Raw genomic sequence first — 21,918 nt, forward strand, 5'->3', positions numbered from 1 at the left:
CCCCCCCAAACACACACACACATCCTTTTTCATGTTCAAAATAAATTTGGGAGTAGCTTATCTCAGTTTCTTTTGCACCTTGGTTGGCCATTTGAAGAAAGATAAAGAACGCCTGCTCGAACAAAAGATCTGTTTTGGATACTCTGTCATTGCTAAAAACATTTCATCTGCAGAAATTTACCTTGTGTTTCTTAGTCATTATCACAAAGAAAAGCTTTGTGTAATTGAAACTAAATCAGATCTTATTTCGATTTGTTAGCGACATTTGCTTGATGGCCGAGCTAGTGGGGAGCAAAGTGTCAATTCGGCTACACAAAATTTGGCTGCTATATTCGTCAATGCATTTGTCAATGCTGGTTTTGGCCAGGTAAAATGAATCAAATTGTATTTTTCATACACAGGTGTGCGTGCACATATAGATATATGTCAGTATTTTGTATAGCTTGTTATATATCAGTATCCATGAACAACTCTTGGTACTTCTCTGCTGCAGGATAAGTTGATGACAATACCATCAGAGGCCACAAGTGGTGGTTCCTCTACAAGTTGGCTTTTCAAAAATAAAGAACATGGGAAGGCTAGTGCTGCAGCAAGTTTGGTATATAGTTCTACTAACTCTTTCGACTCTCCTTGTTGAGTGCCTATCTGCAGCTACTGATTGTTCTTTCACGAATTTAGGGAATGATCCTGCTTTGGGATGTCGATTCTGGGCTTGCACAACTTGACAAATATCTCCATAGTACTGACACCCATGTAATTGCTGGTGCACTATTAGGAGTTGGGATTGTAAACTGTGGCATCAAGAATGATCTTGAACCAGTGAGCTTCATCTAATGTTTATCTGATGTCTACCAATTCTCTCCATAGATCTTCATATCCTGATATTTCACTCCTTTCTCTGTGCAGGCATTGGCACTTCTTTCTGATTATGTTCGCAAAGATGATCCTTCAATCAGAATAGGTGCTATAATGGGTCTGGGTCTTTCTTATGCAGGTGCTCGGAATGAAGAGGTAATGTTCCTATTCTTCTTTTGGGTTTGGTTAGACAGGAATAAAACTTTCTGCCCTGTCGTTAAGTTCATCCTTAGTTTACAAAGTTTTACCTTTTTTTGAGACACTATAAGATTGGTCTGGATATGTACAATGTTACATTGAGTGCTTGCTGTTTTTCAGATCAGTAGCATATTGATTCACATACTTGAAGATAATAAGGTGTCCCTTGATGTAATTGCATTCACTGCAATATCTTTGGGCTTGGTGTACGTGGGTTCATGTCACCATGAGATTGCCCAGGAAATCATATATGCATTGACGGACCGAAGTGAGGCAGAATTGGGAGAGCCCCTTGCTCGTCTTTTGCCACTGGCTCTTGGTCTTGTATACCTTGGGAAACAGGTAACTGAAGAAGTTGCATGCCTCAGTTTCTAAGAGGCCGAAGAATATCTGAATTAACTGCACTTCTTGTAACATGTGCAGATTATCATTTATATCAATATGGCCTAGATATTCATGATATGAATATATGTTCAACATTGTTGGATTGCATAACTTCTTATTTTGATTTGGTATCCCTCTGTCATGTCCTATAGGACGACGTTGAGGCTATAGCTGACCTTTTGAAGACTACTCTCCATAAGAAGATCAGAAAGCATTGCGATATGATCCTCCATTCTTGTGCCTATGCTGGGACAGGCAATGTACTCAAGGTGCTAGAAGTTTCCCGCCTTCCACTTCTAAGTGATTCATAATTGCAATTGCTGACTGTTATTCTTCTCTAGGTCCAACACTTTCTTGGTCAATGTGGTCAACATCTTGTAAAAGGTGAAAGCTTTCAGGGACCAGCTGTCCTTGGTATTGCGATGGTTGCAATGTCTGAAGAGTTGGGGATTGAGATGACAATACGCTCACTAGAACATCTTTTGCAGTATGGGGATCAAAATATCAGAAGAGCAGTTCCATTGGCTCTTGGCCTCCTCTGTATATCAAATCCAAAGGTATGATATCTTGAAATATCTATACAACAGATTTCTTTTTCCATTTTTTTTTTCTTTCCCTCACTTTTTTCTGTGTTAATGTTCTGGTTTTACTTCTTCTATTGACAAGTTGTGACAGGCCTGTTTCTCTTTACTTCTGCTTAACTCTTGGTAACATATTTTTTTCCCGGGCTGGCTTGGACAGGTTAATGTCATGGACACTCTGAGCAGGCTTAGTCGTGATTCAGACATTGAAGTAGCAATGGTAAAGAAAGTAGCCATGGTATTTTGGATGAGTGTAGTTATTTGTGCTGCTATAGGATTATTATATCTGAAAACTTCTCCAAATTATACAGGCTGCTATCATTTCCTTGGGATTGATAGGTGCAGGAACCAACAATGCTCGGATAGCTGGCATGCTGCGTAACCTGTCCAATTACCATGGCAGAGATGCCAACCTTCTTTTCTGTGTAAGAAATAAAATAATTATCAGTTATTCTCTTGTGACAAGTCCATATCCTTGTGTTTACTCACCCGCTTACTCTAATCATTGGCATCTGCTACTTCTGTAGGTGCGGATTGCGCAAGGTCTTGTCCATTTAGGGAAGGGCTTGATAACTCTCTCACCATATCATTCTGAACGATTTTTGTTATCTCCGTAAGTTCTTCTATAGAAAAGTATTCTTCTCCAAACTATTAAGCAAGTCCATTAGAGGCTTATTTTACTAAACATACAATTTGAGTTGAGATCTATGCGTCTTCCCTAGTTAAAAAATTGTTTTTTGAATGAGGTTGGTTGTTTTGTAAGTGAACAAGTGCAGATAAACAGAGAAGTGCCACTAAAGATCTGTTATATTCTGTTTCTTTAGAAGTGTGTCAGACAGATTTGTTATCTTAAACAACTACATCTCAGTCCTGAACAAACTGGGATCAGCTGAATGAATCCTCACTATTCCATTAAAGCTCAACTCATGTCATCATTGACATCAAATAAAAATAAAAGTTATAATACTTAATATATGTAAATAAGTTTTTTTTTAAAATTTAATATTAATAATAGTAATAATAATGATAGAAGTCCTCTAACAAGATATCACCTATCTGGATTTTAGGTCTACATTGTCCCCTTTTAACACATTGTTATCTTATACCTAAAATGAAAATTGACATGTATAATTAAACCGATTCTTCATGAGCTACCCCTGTTTGATTCCTTCTGTAACTTTGAACCCTCATATGTTGGCTCTTAAATTTTGAACTGTTCTAGGACTGCACTAGGTGGACTCATAATTATGCTCCACATGTGTCTTGATATGAAGTCCATTATCTTGGGGAAATACCACTATGTGCTTTATTTTCTGACACTGGCGATGCAGGTTTGCTGTTTCTTTAACTAGTGTCCCTTCCTCCTTTTGCCTTTTTTGGTTGGCTGTGGTTTTAGCACAACTCCTATTTTCTGTTTAATCGTTCATGTGTTTGCAGCCAAGGATGCTTATGACTGTGGATGAGAAGTTAAACCCGCTGTCAGTGGCTGTTCGAGTTGGGCAAGCTGTTGATGTTATAGGTCAGGCTGGTCGACCAAAGACGATTACTGGTTTTCAGACACACTTGACCCCAGTTCTCCTTGCTGCTGGGGAACGAGCGGAGCTTGCAACAGAAAAGTATTGTATATGTTTGTATGAATGATAAGTTGTTGTTTTGTCTCTCAGTCACAATTTTCCGTCTACTGAATATTGTTGTTAAAATGCAGGTACATTCCAGTCTCGCCCATTCTTGAAGGCTTTGTCATATTGAAGGAGAATCCCGAGTATAGAGATGATAACTAGTCTTGTACAAATGAGTTCTAACTAGAAGATTTAATAGAGCGATGGGGACGTTGGCAAATGAGGCTAATGGCTGAAAGAAGAGAATTGAATCCTGGCTATTGTTGCATGATTTTTTTTTGTATATAACTAACCTTGGGTAGTTGCAAGCTCTAGAGGTGTAAATCTTACTATACGAAGGAACTTAGCTAATGCAAGAAATGTTTTCTACTTGTATATCATTGCTAACAGCTACTGATCACTGAAATTGTAATGGAGATCTTACGTTTTGCTTTTCAATATGATTTTTCTATAACATCGCCTTTAAATATTTATTGCCTTTGGTTTTAAATATTTGGAAACATGCCAGGGGAGTTGGATGGGAAATTGGATCAGGCCAACGGTTTGGAGGCCTAAGGCGGATGAGTCTTACGTGGCATATAATATGTAGGACTCAAATTGTCATATAGGATGTGTATGTCTATTTGTTCAATTTTATACATTTCTACTTGTGTACATCCAAAGTTGAAGGGCATACAAGTTTATACAACTCAATACATTCTGAAAAAATTATGGACTAATACAATGAAAGTTTTAGATAATCTTGAATTTCTATCTTGTGACCTTAAAACTCAAACAAAAGTAACATCCGTCCTTGAGAAATTAAGAATATTGTTCAGTAGGTCGTCACGAATATTGGGTCAAACGGAGACATGAGTCATATTTCACTTGGTCGTTTTCAATGTATGCACAAATTTGGGATCAAACAAAATCTGTGATTCTTGGATCAATATATTCAAAAAAATAAGAAAATTCTAGATTCCTAATTTGTGAAAAGTAAACTCAAAAACAAAAAAAAGAGATGTCGGTCCTTGAGAAATAACAGTATCATTCATAAGATTGTTTAGAATGGACTCATAAAATTTGAAGTCTAACATAGTTATTTAGACATATTACGAACAATTCATGGATTAATGCACATGAAAAGCTTAAATAGTCCCGAGTTTCTGTTTTGTGATCACAAAAAAATGGGTAGTGTATATGAGATTATTTCGAACAGACCCACAAATTAATAATCAAACAGAGTCGGTTGATCGTATTCCAAACAAAAAATTCAACAACAAACAAACATACCTAATGTATTGTCACATAGTATGATCTAGAAAATATAGTGTACACAAAACAACTTACCCATAGAAAAATTATTTTCGAAAGATTCCGACAATTAATAATCCACATGGTACGATGGAACTAATTGAATAACATCTTAAGCTAACACTAGGTAGATAAATAGGAGATAAAAGCTTGATAAACTATCATTTGCATCATTCTCTATTTACTAAAAAAGAAGCAAATTTGACAGAAAAATAAGAACAAAACCCACAGAATAAACAATGGCAGACATTTCCATGGTATGGGAACATATTATAAGGGCTGAAATGCTGTCATTCTGGCACATAAAATTCCATATAGAATTCAAGGAATGCAATAATTAACAAATAAAACAAGAATTGGACTCGACGACTTAAAACTACCGCGCAATTAATTAGTTCCCTCTACTCGTCAACATTCACCAACTCATACTCCACTAAAGAAAGGTTGTTTTGATCGTTAACAGCAATATCAGCAGGTTCAGTAACCTCAACGCGGCCCCACTTGTCTACTGCAAGCCGCATGGAACCCTTGAACATGTCAATCTTCGCGTTCCTCAGAATCACAGTAGCACCTGGCTTCATTAAATCAACTGCATATAAGAGGAAAGGAGTAAGTATTCCAAAACAAAACGTTCAATAGAATCACCCTTTACTTTGATTGGATTATCAAGTCTCATCTTTTGTGTCTGCAGGCACAGAATCACAATACAACTGTTTCAAAGAGCAGATTTAAACAAAACACAACACTAATGTCATCCCCCATTTCTCTGGTTGCATATCACTAATCATTATCCGACTTTTCTGCACAAAAACACAATTACAAGTGTTCTAAGGAATTTGCCAGCCAAAAACAAAACCACATAATTTTTTATACTGACAAGTGTTGTAGCACAAATCACAAACCTGACACTAAGATGGCACCAGGAAGATTGCAAGCAATGAAAGCCTCTCATACAAAAAATAAAAATAAAGGGTTCCTTCTCTAAAGCTTCCTATTTCCTGTAACGCGTCGATGAATCTAACATGCCAATAATATGTCTATGAAATCTAACATGAAAACACACCAAAGGTGTGACCTACTGACCAATGAAGTATGTTGAGAACCATGAGAGCTAAGGTTCAATTCCCGACAAAAGCAAAAACACTAGGTGATTTTTTCCATCTGTCCAAACCTTGGTGGACAAAGTTACCCATATTTGTGTCAGTGTGGGGTAGCAAGTACCCCTGAAATGTGTTGAGGTGCGCATAAGTTGCCCAGACACCACAATTATAAAAGATAAAATCTAACATGAAAACAAATCAAATAGTTTGCCAGCAACCAGAATATATAAAGCCATCAAATCAAATCTCCACAAAATAAATAAAAATACAACTAGTTAGAATATACAATGAGGTTATAATATAGTCAATGTCTAGGTCATCAGGTACAATTTCCAACTTCATAATTTCCTAACAAGATGAGATGAACAAGTTATTACAAAGCACAATGCAGTTAAACCTTGTGAGCGGCAGCATGAGATACTAGCAGTTACACACAGAACAATAAAACCCTGAATTCCAATAAATAAGCAAGCTACCAGAACTCAGTAAAAAAAATTCATAGCAAAGACTACTTGTGATCTATCTTTAGCAGAACATAAAAGAAAAAAGTAACACTCACACTTCAAAAACATTTAATACGGCCACTCTATCAAACATGAAAATTCAAATTTGTCTAAGTTCTTCAATGCTACATCAGCACAAACGTCTGATTTTACGAGTTTCCTTTTCTTTTTCCATTTCATCTTAACAAATGTATCTTCCATCATTCTCATCACAAGCTTTATAAGTCACAATTGCATACTCCCTTCCGTCCCAATTTATGGCTCGTAGTTTAAAAATGAAAGGAAGACTTCAGCCTACTTTCCATCACAATAATAGCAATAATTCAGCAAAAATCCTAGATTATTTAGAGTTAGCTGTACAAATCCTCTATAAATTTCTATAAATTTCGCCCTATTTCAGCATGTTCGATTCTATTACACAACAATCTATCTCTAAACTGGATCATCAAAAGAAAAAAAATCAAAAATTGAATCAACATAAAAAGGGAAACACAAAAGAATTAATCTTTAATCTTTTTCCCCTATCATCTCCTCAATAACAAGAAAAAACACTAAAATTTTGAAGGCTAAAGAAAAATCGCAGAAATGCAAATATATATATATATATATATATACATATACATACCCTGTTCGTTGCGAGCAGTGAAGAGGATGCACCCTGTCTCATCACCGATGAGGCACTCGGAGATCCGTGGTGGAGCACGAGAATTTAACGACGCCGATACTCTGCCACCACGGCTGCCGCCGCCGGTGGCCTTGACAGTGTTCGATTCAACAACTTTAACCGTCAAGTTATGACCATGTGTTCCAGGTTTGAGGCTTTCCACTTTGACAAACACCGGCTTCTTCTTCTCGGAAGTTGTCGCCGTACTGGTTGCCGTCGCCGTCGCTGGTGTAGCCGTCGTAGCCATCAGAAATGTCCTTAAACCCTAAAAATAAAATTCAAGAAAATTCAAAATGAAAATAGAAGAGAGTAACCTAGGAGAGTGAATAAAAAACAAACTAATTAGGGTTTTGAAAGTGTTCTTTTTTATTTTATGTTTTTTTCTATTTGAAAATTAAATAACATGAATGAATAAATAAGTAAATAATTTTAAAAAATAGAAATTGATAGAAATGGCAAAACCATAATTTTTTTTTTTATTAAGAATGTTTTATACCTTTATAGGAATGACAATGAAATGAAGCGGAACGAAGCAAATTCTTGAAAAAAAAGTTAAATAATGTGGGATGAATTAAAATTTGCTTCGCTCTATTTATATCATAATAGACGTATATGTTTTATTTTAGTTATAAAAACTACGATAATGAAGCATATATTAAAATAATATGCATAATTACCTAATTGTATAACATATTCAAAGTATCTTAACTTAAAAATAACAAATAAATAAATATAGATATATAAATCAACAATGTATTAGAAGTGGAAATATTGACTTCATTGGTAATATGATTTAACAATCATATAATTGTTGTACGATCTTATGGGATGCATGTGATTAAGCATTTATGTTGCTTTCTAGGCTTATCCAATGCATCATTTTCCAACTATTTACGTGATAGGATGATAAGTATGGTAGTATAATCAATCATTTTTAATTAAATGTTTAACGTTTAAGTTCTGACAATGTAATTGTCTTTAGTAGGAAATGTTTTATATTCACGTAATATATTTAAAACCTCCAGAATCAAAAGTTTCTTTTATTTTTTTAAACTCCGTAGCAAGTTAAAATAGGACAAACAAATTAAAATGGATGAAATAATAAGTTGGACATAGGGTCAGATGTAGCTTAATGTTATCATAGACAAAATTTGAAGTTTATGAATTCAAAGCTACGATTAAATCCATAAAACTTAATTAAATCATGAATTGATCTTTACTGGTACAAATTTTAGGCTACCAGTATGATAATAAACCACATGAACAAAACTCAAGTTTTATAAACCTTTGACTTTTGAATGCCTCAAGTAGAAAGCTTTTATCCTGTCAAGTCCTTCTTCAAGAATAGCTGGTTCCATGGCAAAAGTAAACCTCAACCAATTCTTTAGTCCCACAATCACTCCTGTTACATTTATAAACATTTCATTAAAACTCGAAAAGGAAATTCGATCTATTTTAATGGGGGCAGAGAGATGATGGATGCGAAAGAAATCAAAGCACAACCGAGAAAACCTTTGAGACAATGAGTGAAATAAACCAAGACCTAAGGCCTATAGTGTCAAAGGCTCACTTAAGACGCGCTAAGTCCTGAAGCTCATGGAGGGCGCTCGGTGTAGGCAAGATAAGGTGTGCAACTCATTGACCATAAGTCCTATGCTGAATCACAAAGTACTAAACAATGGATATAATAGGCAAAGGAATATAAAGAAAACATTATGGTGTTTACCGGAAAATAACTTCTCTACCTATGAAGTAGGGGTAAGGTCCTGGGTACGCTCTACCCTTCCCAGACTCACTTTGTGTGTGAGTTTGACTACACTGGATATATATTGTTGTTGTAAAGAAATCATTATGAATAAAGTTGCTACTTTTTTTCTTGCATTATATATGTACATTTACTTTTCCTTAGTTGCGCCTTTGTATACTAAAGCCCACTGACCTGGAGCGCTTTTTAAAGCTTTTCGCCTTTGACAATACTCCCTATGACAAGTATTTGGTTAGACAAGAAAAAAGTAATGGAACTTTTTTAATCTTCTTGACATTATATAATTCAAGAGTGGGCACAAATAACAAGGTTCGAGCCTTGGGTATGGAATTCCCTTTGTAATGGAGTGCTTTATCCCAATGTGGGACTTCCCCGTGCCAGTTTGAATTTAGTAGGGCCCCAATGCGGATACTAGACACCAGGTGAGAAATTTAAAAAAAGAAGAAGAGTGGTTTAGATTCATTCTTGAGAAACCATGAGATGTTTTACCTGGCAGAATGATAATTGATTCTTCATGAGCTAACTTAGCGCAGAAATCCATATCATCATTTATGCCTTCCAGCAATGACAGGTTCAATTTAATCTACAAGGCATCAAGTTAAGAAATTGAGAATCTTCAGCATTAGATTTAGAGGACCAAAATCGAAGTGTTCGTCAAGTCCTCACCATCATGGACATAGCTCCTTCTGGTTTGTACGGGCAGATAAAGCAAGGTATCTCCTGAACTTTGGTATAAAATGCATCGACCGCTTCCTTCAATACATTGTTGATGTTTGAAAAGAATTCCTTGGTCGTTTTCTCGAGGATGTGAGGTACTGCTCCCTGTACATTGTCAAACATGCCTGATCAGAACTTCTTTACAGCATAATGCGATGAAATCATTCGCCTTAGAGGATCTAAATTGGTAAGCATAAGCAAAAGCTATAGCTTCTTTCCCATGGTTTGTTGTTATATAGACTTAATTATGTGTATGACCGATTTGATCATAGGAAAACGACGTATATCAATACCTGAATGATAGTTGCAGGATTAGCACTGTATTCAAGATAATTTTGAAGGCATTCAGCAATCTGAAAAGCAAAAGCAACAGAAGATTCAATCACATGAAGGAATTGACATGCTCGAGATGCTCAGGCTTAATCTGCAGGCAAATGTTCTTTTAACTTCACAGATATCTATACAGGTGATTATACAACTCTATCAGTTTCTAGCGTTGCATAGATCTATGTATTTCCCGATTGGCGAAACGCAGTAATTTAGCATTTTGTTCGTCTCAATTCTAACAGAGCAAAGACAGGAAATAAAGAGAAGAAAATGATATGATACAAACCCCGGACTTCTTAAGGACACCACTAGGATCAACCATTGCTATCCAACCAAGCCGCCAACCAGGAACAATCCATCTTTTTGATATTGACCCGAGAGTTAAAATCGGAGTTATTAATCCAAATACTCCCATTGGTACAAAAGGCTTGCTACCAAAACATAGGTGGCTATAGACTTCATCTGCAATCACAAGGATTCCTAGCTTTTTTGCTGTCTCCGCAATCTCCATTATGAAAATAAACAACGGGCAAAATTAGGCAACTGAGATTTTTTATATGAACTATGAGATTTAAGAGAGTGACAGTAGTCATCAATATCGAGGTCAATCCTACCTCTTGCAAGTGTTCAGACGTAAAAACATTTCCACAAGGATTTCCAGGATTAATGATGACTATGGCAATGGTGTGATCATCAACGAGGGCTTCTACGCTTTTAAGATCAACCTCCCAGCCCTTTTCTGGGAGAAGGTCAAAATGGCGGACCTCAAGATTACTACATGCAGCACGAGCATCATAAAATGGATACCCTGGTTTAGGGAACAATATGTTGGCACCGGGGCGAGCAAGGACTGACATGACAACTTCAATTGCTTGATTAGCACCAGGTGTGAGGAAAACATCATCCGGTGATACGTGGTGAGGAAGATCATGAGAGAGATAATCCGCGATTGACCTATTACAGCAGATGAAAAAATGGGCATCTATCAGAGTATATCTTTGGCATCAACAAATAGCTTTATTTCTTAACATTAGAAAGAAACTTGATGAGACCTAATCATCCGCATTCATGGTGATTAGACCAAAATAAATGACAAGAAGTCTACAATAAGACGACAAGAAAAATTCTACTCAAGCTTACTTCCCCTTCAGTCTTTAGAAGAAATTGCTGCCTTAGATTTGTAATGTGATTATCGTTATAACTCGTAATAAACATGAATATTATGAAAAAAGGAAATGTGTTTGAGGTAATTTGAGCTTAAAAATGTATACTTTATGCAGACATTGCAAGTAAAAACTCATTTGAAAGCACAAAAGTCTCCATCAAGATAATGAAGAAACAATGTTCAAATTGACTAAAACCAGATGCCAGATGAGACATACGGGAAAGGAATAGAAAATTAAAGAATCAACTAGCTACAAAATTGCAATGTGATAAATCACTCTTCAAAAAAATAGATTATAAGCTTGTCTATCCAACAACAACAATATACCTAGTGTAATCCCACAAGTGGGGTTTGGGAGGTAGAGAAATTGTTTCCGATAAACCTTCTGCTCAAGAAAAAACATAACAAAATAGTACATGAAAAAAAAATAACACAAGTGAAGAAACCATGACAAAGAAACTAAAGAAAGCATAACAAAGCATTCTGAAAAAAGTAATGGTATCTACAACAAAATATTCCTGTAATCGAGGTACAAGAAATACCAAATAGTAATAGAAATCGACGTATAAGAAACTACAATAATAATGCTACAACTACTGGTATATAAGCTTGTATATACATGCAAGAAAAAATTCTACACCACCCCATAAATATATCAATAGCCCATTATCCTACAAGTGCAAGTTTACCTACTTGCTGAATAAAGACAAATTCTTAAATGCAGTAATATCAACCAGAAAAATACCAAAAAGGAACAAGCTTTTACATCCACTCAAGAGAATATCTCCCTACCACCCATCAAGATACCCATAAGTTGGAGTCTCGAGAGGATAGGATATACGCACACCTTACCCCTCCCTACCTTCGTGGTGGTGGAGAGGTTGTTGTAAAGTGGCAAGATTAACACATCCAATAAAGCAACAAGTAACAATAGAAAACAACACCAACATACCCATTGGTAGTCTCACAACATCAACTCACCAATAAACAGTTTAAAAGCAGTCAAACAATGATAAGCTCCAAATTTTGAACTTCAATGTGATTAAATGAGAAAGAAAAACAAAAAGAAACAAGCTTTTTAAATCCATGCAAGAGCAAAAATTGAAAACTTTACAGTAACAAATTAAATAATCCCCAAAAAGCTTTACCTCCTTGCTGAATAAATTCCAACAGCAGGAGCATAACCATTGAACTTGGCAGATCTAACAGCATCAAAAATGGCATCTTCTGCTACCGGAGAAGTTCGAAAACAGGGGATTGAAGATGGGTCACCACGACCCAGATGAATCTGTACTCTTTCATCGTCTTCTTTGAGATTTTCCATAATTGTTTCAAGTACTGATCGAATTGAAAACAAAGATTTCTCCTTCAAATCGCCATTGTTGAAACCCCATTCGCCCAATTTATTCTCCATTTTTTTCTTCGGAAATGCAACTCAGATAAGTAATTATTTGAGGGCATGCACAATTTATAGAATGATAAAATAGTATCACTTCACGTGACACTTTATATCCCGCGGGTGGCTAAGTTACCATCTTTTGTCGCTTTATCATTTTATTTAAAAAGTTAATTAAATTAAATTGAGTTTGATTAAATTAATATTTAAAATTAAAGTTTTTAAAACTTATACTATTGTTTAATATTGATAAGAAAATATAAGCATATAAATTTTGAACAATATATATATATTTACGATCTTTTAAAATACGTGAGTTCATTTAAACTTCTTAATTCACCTTTCGAAAATTACTTTCCTAACCATATGGATTCCACTTGTTTTACATTTATATTCCTAGCAATTTTCTAAATGAGACGAAATTTATATTAGCAGTTGTGGAAATTTTGTGTTTTTTTTTTAATTAAAAGGAAAACAAGATTCGTTACAAACATAAAAACCTTTGAGTTTAATAGTAACATGTCGCGTAAAGAACTACAAATAAAGAATTTTTTTTTAAAAAAAGAAGAAGAAATAACTCTTTTAAATAGATTTAAAAAGCAAATAAATTAAAATAGATACAATACTGAATCATATAGGAAAAATGCACGTCCTTCTTACAATTTAACTATTTTATCCATTGAGAAAAAGATTAAGGATACGTAGGATTTAAAAAGAAAACAACGAAGATTTGTATCGTCAACATAAACAAAACAAATGTAGAATCCATGCGAATAATGAAAATTATTTAGTACTGACAATTAAATTGATAATTAATTTTTTGTCTGATGGTATAATGACAATTAAATTGGCATTATACCCTAGATTAGCAAAATTCCCTGACTAATAATCACGTTATGTTAAGAATTGGTTTTCCTTTGTTCAAAGCAAGAAAAATATAATTAATCTAATTGAAATCCAAGAATATATAACATTCAAATATTAATATTTATAGATATTTAGTAGATACTTTTTAATGTAAGTTACCCATTTTTTAATGAGATAATTACTTAAAAGTATAATTAATCGGAGTACATAATCAAAATAGACCAAAGTTTCGATGTCTCTATTTCATCTCCCAAAACACACACTCTCGTTCGCTCTCTCCTCCACATTTCATTTTTTTGTCCATCTTTGTAATTCTTCGATGTGATTTTTTTAGTTGATTTGTTAATTGAAGGTGTGTTCTTCAATGAAGGTGACTATAGCAATGGTGGTGGCGGTAGTAATTAATTGATTTATTTGTTTTGCTTGTTCAGAGTAAATGAATGGTCCCTGCTTAGTAAATATTTTTAATCGTAAAAATAAATGTAATAAAAATAAATATTTTTAACAGTAAAATTTTTAGTTTAATCGCTTGAAAAGTTAAAGTGTTTAATTAACAGATTTTGTTTTTTATTTCCCGTCCGATGTCTAGTATCCTCATTGAAGCCTGACTAAATTCGAATTCGGCCTGAAATTTAGTGTATCATGTATAAAATGTACATCAGATTAGTGTATCATGTATAAAATGTAATGTATCTTACGTAACGATTAATGTATCTCGCGCATCAGATTAATGTATCAGCGCTTATATTATTGTATCCGTTTGAGGGATTTCAATAATTATAAACTTTTAAGGGATAGATTGTAATTTTACCTTAAAAGTATGTGATTTCTGTAATATTACAGAAATCCTACATTTTAGTTTACTTATTACCATTATCCCCTATAAGTTTTACAAATCTCCAAAATCCCTCATTTTTGCGCATCAGATTAGTGTATCTCGTGCATCATATTAATGTATCTCGCGCATCAGATTAATCGTATCAGCGTCGTTATATTATTGTATCCGTTTGAGGGATTTCAATAATTATAAACTTTTAAGGGATAGATTGTAATTTTACCTTAAAAGTATGTGATTTCTGTAATATTACAGAAATCCTACATTTTAGTTTACTTATTACCATTATCCCCTATAAGTTTTACAAATCTCCAAAATCCCTCATTTTTGCGCATCAGATTAGTGTATCTCGTGCATCATATTAATGTATCTCGCGCATCAGATTAGCGTATCTCGCGCATCAGATTAGTGTATCTCGCGCATCAGATTAGTGTATCATGTATAAAATGTAATGTATCTTACGTAACGATTAATGTATCTCGCGCATCAGATTAATCGTATCAGCGTCGTTATATTATTGTATCCGTTTGAGGGATTTCAATAATTATAAACTTTTAAGGGATAGATTGTAATTTTACCTTAAAAGTATGTGATTTCTGTAATTTGCCCCTAACTTTAAAAGTACTATTTATGTTTTTCGGTCCGATTGATAAATTTTCAAGTCGAACTTAAAGTTTTAATATTGGCATAAGCTGAATTGTAGTAATCATGTTTTTGTTTAAATAATTTAGATTGTAATTATTTTATTATAATATCGTTACATTGAAATTTCATTTGTTCACTTCTTTAAACATCAAAATGCTTACAAAAATTGTGATTATCTTGTATCATAATTAGAACTTTGTTTAAAATTTTAGCAATCTTTTCATGATCAACCACAAAAAGAATATGGGAAATTGGGAATTAGTATTCTTGGATTTGGGGGGACAATTCTTTATATAAATTAATTGTTTATCCATAAGTGCTAAATGGCCAGAAAATTTGGTCAGAATTTGGTCAGAAAATTAAAAAAACTATGATATTTTTTTTATTTTAAAATAAACTGATCTTTTTTCCATTTTTTAGTTAAAAGATATTAAAGTTAAAAGGATAAATATGTTTAAAAATGTAAAATAACATAGATAAAATATCATTCTAGCCAAATTTTCTGGCCAAAACGATTTTTTTTTTATAATATAACATAATATAAAAGTACAGAGAATTACTAGTCATAAGTTTATTTTGGGCATGGAAAAAAAGGCGATGGACAATCTAAGCAATATTCTGCAAGACCACTAAACACTGCAAAAAAAAATAAAAAGAGAGAAAATAACTTAATAAGTATAACATTACCCAAAGAAATATTACACTTACATTTTAATTTATATGAAAATATTTCCTTATAAATAAGTTAAAAAATGAATAACATATATTTATTTCGATTAAACTTATATAACCACACAATATTACAATATGTTTAAGGATGTGTTTGGCATCACTAAAAATATTTTCTTGAAAAAATAAGTGAGTTTGTTACTTATGATGATTAGTAGATAAAGAAAAGATACCATAAATTTTAAAAATCTTCATTTTCTTTTTAGACTTTGAATCTAACCAAATTACGTCATATAAATTAAAAAAGATATAGTATAAAATTTAGAGGGAGGAGAGAGATAATCATGAAATAACATACTTTGTGCAGTCCATATGCTCAGAGATGGGAAAACTACGATGAATATGACACTTTTTATCAAGATCTTCAATCCGCGAAGCAAGATAAGGAGGATGAGGTTGGCTAAACGTATCACAAAATACTTCAATACAATAGCAATATCTCCGCGCCCCTCTCTCCTCCTGTCCTACCTTTTCGTAAGTTATCGCAACACATGAGCGTTGGATCATCCTCATTTCCATCGACAAACTCTTGGCAATATGCAAAGTAATTGATCACGTCATGGCACGTAACGTTCTGAGGCGTGATGTCCAATATTGACGTGCCACCTGGCAGTGGAATTTCCACTGCCAGGACTATGACCATAAGAAAAACAATTGCTTGATTCTTGATTGCCATATAATTTTTGTAAAATTTATTTTTGTGGTTCTAATTATGGTCACTGATGGAACTATACATAATTTATTAGTTCAATGATCATTTAATTTGGCTGACTACATATTTAATGCATAATAAATGAAAAACTGTTTTCATTAGGTTTTAGTCTTCCTTTATTATTGGAATCTGTTGCAGAAATAATGTTTTTGTTTCTTTCTTATGAAGAAATTTTCCATTTTAGTAAAAACTTAAAAGAGGTTACTGAAATTCTGTTACGAAAGTTAAGAAAATAAAAAAGGGTTAAATATATGATCAAAATTTCTTTTATTAAGTCTCCCTTTCATCTTTTACCATATGCTCTCCCATTATTCATGTCCTAGTAAAAAATTATTGAATGTTATTAGTACAAGAATTAAGGGAATACACAAAATTATTCAACAATCTTGATAAATTAAATCATTTTTTAATAATTTGTGATTATAGTTTATTTTTCATATTTAAGAAAATTTGTTGCATGCAAATTGACTTGCTCGATATGGTATCAAATATATATGTCCTTCATCTCTTTTCTCACAAGTTAGATATACAGAAATTCAGAGCTTCATTTTAAAGAGTATTTTAAGTCTCGTCTTTATTTGAGTTTTGACAAGTCTACACTCTGGCAAACCTTAAAGTAGGTGGCATCTTTAGACATCAAAGTTTTACCCGATTTAAAATATAACTATACATGACGAGTCCAATTTATCTTCACATTCTAGATCAATATTAGAATTTCTTGAAGACTATTTTACCCTAAATCCTAATTCATACCTATAAAAATGACACATATATTTTTGTAAAGAGATATCTCTAATATCACATAAACTCTGAGGTAAAGAGATCAAGACATCACATCTCGAGTACCTTATAAAACCTTGGATATTCACAACTAGATTAGGACATAAAAAAAAACTCAAGGCATTAGTGATCAATATAAGTTTTGTAGACATTGAATTTTTGTTGGACTCTTCAAGACGTGTTCAATTCTTGTTGAGACTCTACAATATGTGTTCAATTCCAATTAGGGTTTTGGGAGGCTAAACCCTAAACCCTAGTTCATGCCTATATAAAGGGTGCTATCTTCCCTTAAAAAGGCATCTCGAATATTCCACAAAAGTCATGGAATATTCATATAGAGGTCAAATCTAAATCATCCTAGTTCGAGAAATACGCCACTAACGATGCTCGAATCATGGATAAATTTTAAGAGAGTAAAATCAAGGGAGGAACAGAATTAATGTACCCGCATATTTATCAATAAAATTATGTTTCTTCAGATTTTATTTGTGTGGTTGATTTATTTTTCATATGTTTAAAATTTGTTGCAAACGAATTGGCACGCCCAGTGGGACCAATTATGTCCTTCATCTCTTCTCTCATAAATTAAATCTGAAAATCTGAAGCTGCGAAGGTGGAAGAATGAGTACTTAAAGTCTTGTCTTTGAGTTTCATCAAGTCTACACTCTGACAAGCCTTGAAGCATGGGTCATTTATAGACATTGAAGTTTTGTTGGACTCTACAAGACGTGTTCAATTCTAGTTGAGACTCTACAATATGTGTTCAATTCCAATTAGGATTCTTGGAAGCTAAACCCTAAACCCTAGTTCATGCCTATATAAAGGGTGTTATATTCCCTTAAAAAGACGTCTCGAATATTCCACCAAAGTCATGAAATATTCATATGGAGGTCAAATCTAAATCATCCTAGTTCGAGAAATACGCCACTAACGGCGCTCGAATCACAGATAAATCTTAAGAGAGTAGAATCAAGGGAGGAGTAAAATTGTACCCGCATATTTATCAATAAAGTTATGTTTCTTCAGATTTTATTTGTGTGATTGATTTATTTTTCATATGTTTAAAATTTGTTGCAAACAGTCTTCCTCAAGATTGATTCGAAATATTAAAGTGTTGTCATTCTTGGGGATAAAATACAGTATTAGAAGGTCCATATCATCTTACGTTCGAGAAATATGCTACGTAATCCTCATATCATAAAGAAAATTTTAATAGATAAAATCAAGGGATCAAAATATATAAATATTATACTCACAATCTTTATAAATAAATTCATTCTTTTTATTTATTTTGTAATTACAATATATTTTCTATATTTAAGAAAATTTCTTTGCGAACAGTCCCTGAGTGGACTGAGTGATTGATAAATTCTTATTTTTATCCATATCATGTTTGACTAGCAATATTAAACCTTTAAGTTGACTAAATTACACAATTATCCCATTACTTATGGATTTTTTTTCAAAACTTTACCACTATAATAAATCATCATTCTACCACTTAATTACTCATGTGATATACCAAATTTGTAACATTACTTGACTATACTAATACAATAACATTGTATTTCAAACTAAAAATACATATTTTAATCATCAAAAATTAAATACATCGAGTTACTATAAAAACATCCTGCATTCTCAATCACATATTTAGATAACACAGATAACTAACCCTAATACAAACATTAGTAACGACTTTCCCGACTCCAAAAATATTATTTTATATTAGGACATAAATCTCCCTTCTACTAGCCGTTATACAGTAGTGCACATTCCAAAAGTCACTTAAGGCTCTTTCTTTTTCAAAAAATTCGACCGTTACACTCAAAATCTCTAAGTAATCCCAAATTTCTACTCTGTTCTTTCATTTTTGGGAAGACACAGAGAAAAATCAATTAATTTTTCCTTTATTATCCGCAAAATCGCGAGTAACGACTTTCCCGACTCCAAAAATATTATTTTATATTAGGACATAAATCTCCCTTCTACTAGCCGTTATACAGTAGTGCACATTCCAAAAGTCACTTAAGGCTCTTTCTTTTTCAAAAAATTCGACCGTTACACTCAAAATCTCTAAGTAATCCCAAATTTCTACTCTGTTCTTTCATTTTTGGGAAGACACAGAGAAAAATCAATTAATTTTTCCTTTATTATCCGCAAAATCGCGAGTACAGAGGAGAACAACTTGCACCATTTTGTTGCACAGGTATTGTGAAAGTGGAAGAAAATGGCGGATTTGAACTCCGTTGTTATGGATGACGATTATGAGTTCTCGGCGCCAAGATTCTATGACTTCATCAATGGAGAGACTGATGAAGATAAGCGCAAGGCTGAACTATGGTTCGAGACTTCAATTAGCTATGCTCCTTCTCGTAAGTCTGTCTACTTTGTATTGAATTTCATTGCTTTTAATGCTTTCAAGTTTCAATCAATTGCTTAATCAATTGTGATTTTGGGGGTTTCACATTTTTTTAGGGTTTGTTAGTTGGATTAGTGTGTAATTTTTTTCAATTAACTTAGTTTCTATAATGATCATAATTTCAAATTTTAGTGCTATAATTTTGGATGATACAGAAAAGGAGTTTCATTTTTGGGCTTAGTTTAAGGAAGAGTAATTTGGATTGGTTCCGGTGGGGCGGAGCCAAAATTTGAATTTTATGGGTTCTAGATTCTAGAATAAGGATATATCAGTGTTAATAACTGGGTTATGGATTTAATATTTGTTCATATCTGAGTTTCTTAATACAACAAGTATACAACTTTTGGCTTTTAGCTTATTTTTATACTTTTTAGCCTAAAGTAAGCACTTAAAAACATTTTTTATCTTTCTCAGACACAGAAAAAGACCTTAAAAATCGAAAACACATAAAGTAAGCTAATCTAAACACTCTCTAAAGCTACTGAATTTTGCCGAACCTGTTTATAATCTTCTAGCTCCGCTCGGTGATGGTTTTGTAACAATCATTGTTTTTTACTTCTCTCATGGTAGCTTTCAAATTAATTACAAATTTTAAGGCCTCAGTTATGCAGCCAGAGATCAAGACGATTGAGATTATAAGATAATTTAGTTCATTTGTGGGATATTCTGTTTCATTTCAAGGGAGTGTGGGTGTATCCTGGATATGTTTAATTTATTTTTTATAGGATCAATGTAGGTTGATAAATATCTGCGTTGCTGTTGTTGAGTGCAATTCAGAAAAATGTATCAATTGCAATGTGAGGTTGATGTTTGGTTATCTCTGTGTTGGCTTATGCAGCTTTTATGCCAAAAATAAGACTTTTCTTCCCATTGTTTTTTATAGCTTTACGGTTAGGGAGAGGGGGAGGGAATGAGTCAATAGCTAAGTCATTGCGGTGGAAGAGTCATGATGACAACTTTGAAGTACAATTTCCATAGAGTAGCGGTAGAATCCTTTGCGAGTGACCTAAATAGGCGAGACAAGCATTGTAAGTGGTAGAGTGACATTGCTGCCACGATCCACTAAGATTTAGCTCTTTGTTGCTCTAATTCATCCTTCCCCCTCCAATCCAATCAATTTTTATCTTTGTTGAAAGGAACTTTATGTGTTACTTCTTTGAGAATTGGCTATAGAGTGTAGAGATTCGCTTTAGCATGGGTGCCAAACTAACCTCCAAATCCAAGTTGTTCCACACCCTGAGTCGATCCGTTCTACATCTGAGCGGAACGCATTGTTGGCCATGTCCCGCTTCCCTTGTGACAATTTCAAGAATTCTTTGACCCTCTTTTCAAATTGTAGTTACTTGTTCACTATCAGTCTCTCACCCGCATTAAGCCTTGGACAGAATTGATTGCCCAATTTTTGCTGCATTCCTAAACAACCCTTTACATAACATGACGAAAGAATGAGTTGTTCAACTCCTAGGGAAGCCTTCAAATACTAGATATGAACAGAAATTTACTACTTTGAGACCTTAGACATGCAACCAGGGATGAACATGGAGAAATAATTGCCTTGCTTCATCTGTCAGATGATTTCTTTTCTATTACAAGGCATTGCAAATTGATGATGAAATGTTGATTGGTTATTTCTTTGTTGTCTTTGGCAGCTTTTATGCAAAGAATCAAGAAGAGTGGTAGAACAATTCAACTTGAGAGCCTATGTGATTTTACTAAAGACGAAGAATTGCAGGACAATGCAAGGTGTACTGATTAAGATGAATTTGACGCGAATTCATATGCCTTTCATTTGACATCACATTCCTACTCAAAATGTACTGATTGTTCATTGTTTATCTGAAACAGGCCTGTGGCTGAGCCCTCTTCTTCTGTAAGTACGGAAGAGGTAAGGTCAAATGGGATTGAAGAACCTTCAGCTGTGCTCACGTCTTCTGGAAGTAAGGAAGAGGTAAAGCCAAATGAGATTGAAGAAAGCGCAACTGAGCCCGCTTCTTCTGGAAGTAAGGTAGAGGTAATGCCAAATGAGATTGAAGAACGCGCAGCTGAGCCCGCTTCTTCTGGAAGTAAGGTAGCTGTAATGCCAAACGAGATTGAAGAACCTGCAGCTGAGCTTGCTTCTTCTGGAAGTAAGGTAGAGGTTATGCCAAAAGAGATTACCGAAGAATCTGGTAGCAGTCTTGCTAATCTGGTATGTCTCCACATCTTGTAGAAAGCACAGTTATCGCTATTTCCGGGATCTATTTCTCAATTTGATTTTATTAACTTGCAGGAATCTGTACAGCAGCAGTCAAATGTGGAAGGTTGGTTATACTGAAGGCGTTATCATTTGGCTTTGTCACTTGTATTAGGTTCTTAATCCCC

The 21,918-nt window shown here is 33.9% G+C and overlaps 4 protein-coding genes across 5 annotated transcripts in view; 2 read left to right on the plus strand and 2 right to left on the minus strand.

The window, feature by feature from the left end:
- LOC102593788 (26S proteasome non-ATPase regulatory subunit 2 homolog A-like) overlaps positions 1 to 4,106 on the plus strand; it is a 12,536-nt gene extending 8,430 nt beyond the window's left edge. The window contains exons 13-25 of the mRNA XM_006366240.2: positions 260 to 367; positions 494 to 598; positions 679 to 819; positions 907 to 1,011; positions 1,174 to 1,395; positions 1,590 to 1,706; positions 1,779 to 1,994; positions 2,179 to 2,238; positions 2,330 to 2,443; positions 2,546 to 2,631; positions 3,241 to 3,349; positions 3,456 to 3,634; positions 3,724 to 4,106. Of these exons, the coding sequence (XP_006366302.1) occupies positions 260 to 367; positions 494 to 598; positions 679 to 819; positions 907 to 1,011; positions 1,174 to 1,395; positions 1,590 to 1,706; positions 1,779 to 1,994; positions 2,179 to 2,238; positions 2,330 to 2,443; positions 2,546 to 2,631; positions 3,241 to 3,349; positions 3,456 to 3,634; positions 3,724 to 3,799 (1,638 nt within the window). The 3' untranslated portion in view covers positions 3,800 to 4,106. The remainder of the gene's footprint in view (positions 1 to 259; positions 368 to 493; positions 599 to 678; positions 820 to 906; positions 1,012 to 1,173; positions 1,396 to 1,589; positions 1,707 to 1,778; positions 1,995 to 2,178; positions 2,239 to 2,329; positions 2,444 to 2,545; positions 2,632 to 3,240; positions 3,350 to 3,455; positions 3,635 to 3,723) is intronic.
- A 986-nt stretch (positions 4,107 to 5,092) lies between these two features.
- LOC107058740 (uncharacterized protein At4g28440-like) lies at positions 5,093 to 7,530 on the minus strand. The gene is made up of 2 exons (XM_015304820.1): positions 7,159 to 7,530; positions 5,093 to 5,519 (listed from the first exon to the last, which is right to left on the minus strand). The coding sequence occupies exons 1-2, from the start codon at positions 7,442 to 7,444 to the stop codon at positions 5,332 to 5,334; spliced, it is 474 nt and encodes a 157-aa protein (XP_015160306.1). The 5' UTR covers positions 7,445 to 7,530; the 3' UTR covers positions 5,093 to 5,331.
- Positions 7,531 to 8,310: 780 nt separating this feature from the next.
- Positions 8,311 to 12,625, minus strand: LOC102594104 (probable aminotransferase TAT2). The gene is made up of 7 exons (XM_015304821.1): positions 12,320 to 12,625; positions 10,621 to 10,960; positions 10,293 to 10,511; positions 9,973 to 10,032; positions 9,629 to 9,784; positions 9,452 to 9,545; positions 8,311 to 8,599 (listed from the first exon to the last, which is right to left on the minus strand). Exons 1-7 carry the CDS (start codon positions 12,583 to 12,585, stop codon positions 8,475 to 8,477), a joined length of 1,260 nt encoding a protein of 419 aa, XP_015160307.1. The 5' UTR covers positions 12,586 to 12,625; the 3' UTR covers positions 8,311 to 8,474.
- Positions 12,626 to 19,210: 6,585 nt separating this feature from the next.
- The window catches only part of LOC102594438 (protein TPX2-like), a 6,887-nt gene continuing 4,179 nt past the window's right edge, over positions 19,211 to 21,918 (plus strand). For both annotated transcript variants that reach the window (XM_006366242.2, XM_006366243.2), the window contains exons 1-4: positions 19,211 to 19,510; positions 21,207 to 21,300; positions 21,403 to 21,745; positions 21,827 to 21,857. In XM_006366242.2, coding sequence (XP_006366304.1) covers positions 19,366 to 19,510; positions 21,207 to 21,300; positions 21,403 to 21,745; positions 21,827 to 21,857 — 613 coding nt within the window. In that variant the 5' untranslated portion in view covers positions 19,211 to 19,365. The remainder of the gene's footprint in view (positions 19,511 to 21,206; positions 21,301 to 21,402; positions 21,746 to 21,826; positions 21,858 to 21,918) is intronic.

Source organism: Solanum tuberosum, unplaced genomic scaffold (genome assembly GCF_000226075.1).
Source record: "Solanum tuberosum cultivar DM 1-3 516 R44 unplaced genomic scaffold, SolTub_3.0 scf00626, whole genome shotgun sequence".
Classification (NCBI taxonomy): Eukaryota; Viridiplantae; Streptophyta; class Magnoliopsida; order Solanales; family Solanaceae; genus Solanum; species Solanum tuberosum.

Excerpts from the sequence above, each read along its gene's own strand:
- LOC102594104 (XM_015304821.1), bottom strand. The coding sequence starts at position 12,585 with ATGGAGAATAAATTGGGCGAATGGGGTTTCAACAATGGCGATTTGAAG. Across the intron at positions 10,512-10,620 it reads CGTCTGAACACTTGCAAGAG|ATTGCGGAGACAGCAAAAAA; the intron begins GTAGGATTGACC and ends TTCATAATGGAG. Across the intron at positions 9,546-9,628 it reads AAGGAGCTATGTCCATGATG|ATTAAATTGAACCTGTCATT; the intron begins GTGAGGACTTGA and ends GATGCCTTGTAG.
- LOC107058740 (XM_015304820.1), bottom strand. The coding sequence starts at position 7,444 with ATGGCTACGACGGCTACACCAGCGACGGCGACGGCAACCAGTACGGCG. Across the intron at positions 5,520-7,158 it reads CACTGCTCGCAACGAACAGG|TTGATTTAATGAAGCCAGGT; the intron begins GTATGTATATGT and ends TCTTATATGCAG.